The sequence below is a fragment of the Solenopsis invicta genome, chromosome 3, assembly GCF_016802725.1.
Source record: "Solenopsis invicta isolate M01_SB chromosome 3, UNIL_Sinv_3.0, whole genome shotgun sequence".
NCBI classification, from domain to species: Eukaryota; Metazoa; Arthropoda; class Insecta; order Hymenoptera; family Formicidae; genus Solenopsis; species Solenopsis invicta.
Genome location: NC_052666.1, coordinates 3676286 through 3683816, shown reverse-complemented (window position 1 = coordinate 3683816; position 7531 = coordinate 3676286). Strand labels below are relative to the sequence as shown.

The 7531-nt window shown below is 37.2% G+C and overlaps 1 protein-coding gene and 1 pseudogene across 1 annotated transcript; one reads left to right on the top strand and one right to left on the bottom strand.

The window, feature by feature from the left end:
* Positions 1-1634: 1634 nt before the first annotated feature.
* Positions 1635-2738, top strand: LOC120357165 (annotated as a pseudogene).
* A 1596-nt stretch (positions 2739-4334) lies between these two features.
* LOC113004442 (putative nuclease HARBI1) lies at positions 4335-6135 on the bottom strand. The gene is made up of 4 exons (XM_039447159.1): positions 5506-6135; positions 5206-5431; positions 4846-5118; positions 4335-4770 (listed from the first exon to the last, which is right to left on the bottom strand). Exons 1-4 carry the CDS (start codon positions 5892-5894, stop codon positions 4441-4443), a joined length of 1218 nt encoding a protein of 405 aa, XP_039303093.1. The 5' UTR covers positions 5895-6135; the 3' UTR covers positions 4335-4440.
* Positions 6136-7531: the final 1396 nt, after the last annotated feature.

Genomic DNA, 7531 nt, shown 5'->3' with positions numbered 1-7531 from the left:
TACAAACAGGTAACCATTTAGACCGACATGTATGTGAACGCAACACCCTGTACACGCACCGGCAGAAATGGTGTCCCATCGCACTAACGCTCAGCTGCCGCATACGCGAAGCCGCGCATGTACGTGTTTCAGCGCGGCGGAGATTAGGGTGCCGGCAGAAAGTAATGGGGGGGCGTTTTGATAACGCATCTTCCTCGCTCGACGCTGGGTCGAGAGAGAAGACACGAATCAAGGCGCTCGAGAAACTCGGCAAAAATGATGTCCCTTCCGCCTATACGGGCGGTATACAAGATACCACGGTGGATGGCGCGCTGTTGTAATTTTTAATTGCATAAAAAAATTTATTTGGAAGATTTGTTTAAAAATTAATGTAAATAGAGTTACAATTTTTAATAATAAAATTATGTCATCACGGCAATACAGCTTCAATTCTTGGGACTGCTACTTTATGTCGAGACAATTTTAATTAATGAAACTTGTAAATCTCTTTAAACAATTACTTATTAAAATAATCTGTATTAGAAAATAATTTTAATTCGATAAATTTATAAAAATATTAACATTATGTAGCAAGCCAGTTTACTTTGTAAATGGCGTGAAACAATATTCTGAGAAAGGATCGAAATGAACGTCTGATTCTGATGTTTCTTGAATATCGTACCGTAATTTGTAACGTCAAAATATGAAGAAGTCTATCACTTTTCCGAATGCCCCATATTCTTCTCGCTTGACAAAAAGAAAGATTTTTTAAGAAAAATCAGAATCAAACGTTCATTCAGGTCCTCTCTCAAAGTATTGTTTTACGTCAATTACAAAGTAAACTGGCTTGCTACATAATGTTAACATTTTCATAAATTTATTGAATTAAAATTATTTTCTAATACAGATTATTTTAATAAGTAATTGTATAAAAAAATTTACAAGTTTCATTAAATAATTAAAATTATGTCTCAACATAAAGTAACAGTCCCAAGAATTGAATGTATTGCCGTGATGACATAACTTTAAATTTTATTAAAAATCGTAATTCTATTTACATTATTTTTCAAACATATCTTTATATCCGAGTAAATTTCTTTATGCAATTAAAAATTAAAACAGCGCGCGACTAACTGTGATATCCCGTATACCGCCTGTATAGACGCAAGGGACACCATTTCTGCCAAATTTCTCGAGCGCCTCGATTTGTGTCTTCTCTCTCGACAGCATCGAGCAAAGAAGATGCGCTATTAAAACGTCCCCCACTACTTTTTGCCCGACCTCCGGCGCGCTGCAACTAAAGGCTGCGTTCGAAAATTCTACCCCGAGTAAAAATTTTACCACATGTTGTTCGGAAATTAACTCGGGTTATACCAAACTGACATACCCATTGCGTTCGGAAATACCGGGTAGAGTTACTAAAGCGTACCCGAGAGTAGCTTTTTCAACCCATGAATTTTCAGAGGTTGAAAAATAACCTATCCCCACCATTACATTCGTGGCGCGAAAAGCTAGTATTACTAGCTTAAGTAATCATCTGGCAGAGTCCGTTTTCCGTTTGCGGCCGATTACGTGTTTGTCAAGCAAGCATCATGGATAAAAGTTATAAAATTAATTGTGTGCAACCTATCAAAGGACGTCACGTCCCCCATCGAATGGAAAACGGCAACCTAATTATTGAAGACGACCTTGTTTTAGTAATAGATCAACTCGGTAAATACTAACTTCTATTTTCAATGTTAGGTTAAGTTATACGTTTTTTTTACATAAGTCGAAATAGCTCATCAAAATTAAAAAATGTTATTCAATATTTAGAGAAAAAAACAAAATCTTGAAAAACACAAGAATACATTTCGTTTTAAGAACATTTTATGAAGAGATAAACAACTAATTACAATATTTTGTTTCGTTACAGATAAATCTTTTGCGGCATGTAAAACCACATTCGATAATCTTATATTATTGGGCATAAATCCTATGTCAGTTAATTTAGAAAATTCTTCGACATTGCTTACCGCATTTAATTCAGAGTCACAGGCCATGAGTTCGCAGGTCACGGATTCACAGATCATGGATTCACACGTTTTGGATTCAAGCAAAGAGTCACAGGCCATGGATTCGCAGGTCACGGATTCAGAGGTCACAGATTCACAGGTCATGGATTCAAGCAAAATTTCAAAAATTGGTACAAAGTGGTCTACAGATGCTACACTGTTTCTAATCAATCAATGGCAAAAGAATTCATCTCAATTTGCCAGTACAACAATTAAAAACGCGGAAGTGTGGAAGAACATAGCCAAAGAGTTGGAAGATGCTGGTTTTATGAAATATACGTGGAAGCAAGTCGAAGATAAGTGGAAAATTTAAGAAAAGGATACATGAAAGTAAAAGATAATAAAGGAGACAAAAGCAGTGGTGCACCGAGAGTCACATGTAAGTTTTTTGAAGAACTCGATGAAATTTTTAGAAAAAGTCCAAGCGTTAAGCCTATAAGTATTGCATCTAGTTCTCGCAAATGTAACAGGTTGTCAGTTGCAGACAGTGATTCCGATTCGGATAAAGAAAACTTATCAAAATGGCCTAAGAAAAAGGTATCAAAGATTCAGAAAGATACTGTTGAACTATTATCAATCCTAAGAGATGATGCCAACACAAGAGAAACAGCTCGAGAGAACCGGCATCAGGAAACATTAACTGTTCTCAACAGAGCTATTGATTCTTATGAAGCTCAAATGCAAAAACTTCTTGATAAAATGTAATGTTACATTTTATCAAGAAGTTTTTGCATTTGAGCTTAAGCTTATTTTTATATTTCACGTTTTCATCAGCTTATTCTTACCTGATTTGATAAGTTTTAACAGTTTTAACAGTAAAAAACAACTTTTGTTTAGTATAAGTGTAAGTTAGATTTGCAGTTCTTGCAGTTGCAATATCATTTGTGATACTTTGCGCAGTATTATATAATAATTACATGTGATATTAGAAATTTTTGCTCTTTGTCTCTTATAAGCTGTTGATTTTTGTCGTGATTATTTTCTTCTTTACGACTGCTTGTATCGATTGAAAATTTGAGAATTTACATATGCTTCTGTGGAAAGCTAAAATAGTCTTGGGAAAAAAATTGTTTGATATAATTATATATAATTATATACAAAAATTTTTCCCCGAGTCTTTTGTATCTGGCAACTACAATATGGACTACTAAATCGTTCCAAACTTGAAATATATACAACAAAATCCATTATTGTAAAAAGGTTTTATTTCTTACAGATCTTTTATATAATTTAGTGTAATTTGTTTGAAAATTTAGCAAAGATAGTTTAAATGTCATTGGCAAACAGTTGCTTACATTACTTATTGAAACTTACTATGATCGTTTAATTATTGAGACGTTTAACTCAAGTAGTACATATGTAGCACTTGCCCTTAATTAGTAGCAAAAATTCTGATGATTTGGTAAAAGTTACTATACATCTTTATCAACTCAAATGATATGTAATTTTATTAGTAAATTCTCAAATAACGACGCAATTATAATCAAAAGATTCCAGATTTGAAATATTTACTTCAGCCGCGTCAAAACTCAAATTTATAACATTTTTTAACGTAAATAGGAAAGTTATATGTAAAAAAGTTTTCCCAGAATTTTATTAAATAATGCCAAAATTTAGTAGGCAGTCTCAATTTACAAGGTGCATTAAAGTGCAATTTTTTTCTTAAGTACAAGACCGCCGTTTTCTAAACGATAAAAGATGTAACGTCTCTTGATTCTATTATGTGATAAGTTTGTTCCGTTTTGTATTGCGTATTTCAAATGCGTCAAAATAACTGTGTTTACTTATATATTTACAAAAAATAAGAAAGGTATGTATTTCTATAATATTGAGATATAATATTAATTTGTTCTATGCGTTTATTTGCTCAATCGTTACAAAAAAATGTACACGCTGAAAAACATTTCAAAGTGATTCTTAGATTAAATTACAAATAAAGATTTTTGTTTATAAATACATTATGACATGTACAGTATCTTCTACTCACGCACGCGCGAGCGTACACACACACACACACATACACACGCACGCACGCACACTATATATACATATAATGTATAAATAGATTACGAATAATTGCAAATATTATTAAAATGTTTCTATCATTTCAGTTGTTTTATGAATATTAAAAATGTTAATTGTTTTACAAAGTGTGTAATTAAACTTGTTACATTAATAAAAAATAAAATAAAAGCATACATTTTTTATTCATTTCTAACACAATTACTTCAGCTACATTGATTTCAGGAAAGTTAATTAACAATTATAATCTGTGAGAATTGAAATTAAAGAAATAAAGTACAACAGAAAAATTATTAGTATATATATATACAAATTTTTTATTATATTAAATCATTCTTATCACAATATATATGTCGTAAGCAAATAGCTACTTTTGGTAAAAACTTTATTGTCTTCCCGAAACAACAAGACATAAATAATTCCGTTTAATTTCACCATCGGCAAACTCTTGCCATTCATCATAATCTTCAATTTCTCTATCGTGATTACCTTGCTCTTCCGGTTCTCTTCCTTCTCCTATAAAATCTTCGACATCATCATTGCTTTGTAGGCAAATATTATGTAGGACGCAGGCAGCAAGAATGAAAAATGGTATTAAATCCAGACGAGACATGTCTAAGAACTTTAATCGCCTGAATCGCCCTTTTAGAAGAGCAAAAGCTCTTTCTATCGTTTGCCGCTTCTGTGATAAAATTTTATTAAACCTTTTCTGCTCCTAAAACAATCATGTTATTTAGAAAGTTATTATTAATGACAAAATATATTTAATATTGCCATATTTAAAATTTACCTCTGTGAGACGCCCATTATCTCTGAAAGGAGGAATACACCACGTTAGAACAGGATATGCTTTAGCACCGATAATATATTCGCCATTTGGAAAAAAGGCTGGTGGGTTTCTATTAATACGTTTACAAATATCCGAGTTCCGAAAAATTCTGTAGTCGCCTACGGATCCAGGATAACCCGTAAGACAATCTATTAACCGCAAATCTGCGTCACAGATTGCTTGAAGAACTATAGCATATTGCATTTTTCTGCATTTATAATGAAGGGCAACTTCCTGCAAAGAAAAAGAAAGACAAATATGGTACATCTCGTTATCAAATAAAACAAAATTTGAATAGTAATTACATATTTAAAAAAACACCTGAATGTTTGGTTGCTTTATAAAAATGTAAGACGCATCAATTGCTCCTATTACACCGGGCATAGGAGTATCTCCAAAATGGTTAAATTTCTCCTTTGAAGCTGCCAATTGTTCACCTATAGGCCATGTAATGACTTCATTTGCAATACTGTTTAATGATTGAACAACACGACGCACACTGTCATTAAGCGAAGACTTGCTCATATCAAATTTTTCACCAACAGATCTGCAACAAGAATTTATGTTTATTATAATATTCATGTTTATTTATTGTTATATGATCCAAAAAATGCCACATACCTGAAAGAATCTGGTGTGCTAAGTAGCCAGATTGTGGCCAAGAGCTGGGTACGTATGGGTATAGCTGGACGTCCTAAAGCTTCAGGATTAAATAACAATGGTCCTAAACGATTTTCCAAATTTTCAAAAATTTCTGGTTTCATTCTAAAGTGACGACGAAATTGTTGATTATTATATCGAGGAATTACATTTTCTACGAAACCAGTTATACGTGGTGGAATTTGTCGTTTTCCCCGAATTCGATTAATATTTTCTATTAAAACAATGTTCTCCAAATCATTGTCGTCACTTTCATCATTTTCAAAAATCGCAGCATTCAACAATATTTCTATAAATCTCTGACTGATGATTGTACAAAATAACATTCGACGTCTTGTTGAATTTATCATTGTTTCTTTTTAATCTGTAAAGCAGAAAGAAGGTATATTAATATTCAAAAAGAATACATTAAACAACCTACTTCTTCTTCTTTTTAGTTTAGCGATTATAGCACCCGTCAAAAAAACCGGAAACGATACCGCCCTTCGGAAAATTAATTGTTTAACGCAAAAATACAAAACTAGCAACCGAAAATAAAAATAATGTATTCGAATAATTGTCGATTGTGATGCAATCGACGATTTCAAAAATATTTTTAGTAGCAGACTAATACATACGTACTCGTTCAACGCCCCAAACGGACTCTATCCGCTTCCACGTCGATTGTCCAGGTTACTGATGCCCATCCCTTGAGAAGAAGCACCAGAAACGTTACGACCATGCCACACAATGCACAAAGACAACTGCGTTGTCCCGACAAGCCGATTGTGATGCAATCGGAGGTTAAAAAATCAATGACGGGCGAACACGTACAAACTTTAGACGGACTTGACGTCTAAGCACGAAGTCCCATTCCCATTCTCAACACTCGACATCAACACTGCTCAACACGAAGATAACATAATACACGTGCATACACATCCTGTATGATAATAATATTATTGCAGCTGACGAGCTGACGCCATATTGGACTTTCGTTTTACCTCCTGCGTTCGAAAAGTCCATTAACTCAGAGTTGAGTTCAAGTCTACCCACACCGAACCCTACTCTACCCTCACGAGTGAATTTTCGAACGCAGCCAAACACGTACGTGCGCTTCGCGTATGTGCGGCAGCCGAGCGTCAGCGCGGAGGGACACCATTTCTGCCGGTGCATGTACACCCTTTTTTTTTTTTTTTTTTTTTTACGGAGAGGAAATGCGTTACCGCATACCCCAGACCTCGGGGGAGGCCTGGTGGTTATGTGGGGCTTTTCCCCGCCGACGACGTGTCGGCGGAGACATACCCACTAAAACCTCTCCGGGTGTCCTGCCCTGGTCCATGACTGGGGGACTCCGGGAACGCGTGCAGCATACTTCCGGAGCCCCCCGGACCTGTCGGCTGAGCCGACTCGTCTCGCCGGGGGCACCCAAACATTGGGTCCCCCGGCAGGGCATCGAGGCTTGTCTGCCTTAGGTCGGGGAGAGGGGACACCGTCCCCTCCCCGCCTCTTCCCCTGTTGTTGTTGGGGGTATGGGCCCGGGGTTCCGGCCCCCGCCGGAGTGGTCCCGGGCCTAGCCGTGCCTCGTAGATGGGCGTCGGCTCCCACAGATTCACGGGAGATGGAAAGCTTGGCCATCTCCGCCCGGCGAGTCTGGGAGGGTTGTCTTCCTCCCGTTTGTGCGTGGGAGGGAGGCCCTCCCTCCGTGTTAGTCGGTAGTGTTAGTTGCGGCTCGCTTTCTCGCCCTGCTTCGGGTCCGCAAGGCCGGGCATTCAGCAGGGCTGGGAGAGGCCTCGACCGGCGGAACGCTGCCATTACCCCCCCTCCTCTTCTTCTTCGATGGTCGGGAGAGAGGGAGACACTGCCCCCTCAGCTCCCCTTCTTCTTTTACGGGGGGGACCCCCACCGCCTCGTGGGTCCGGGCGGTCTCGCGGAGGACGGGAGTCCTCGGCGCCTCCACCGCCTCTTCGGGGAGGTCGACGTCTACGACGGCTACGACGGCCTCTCC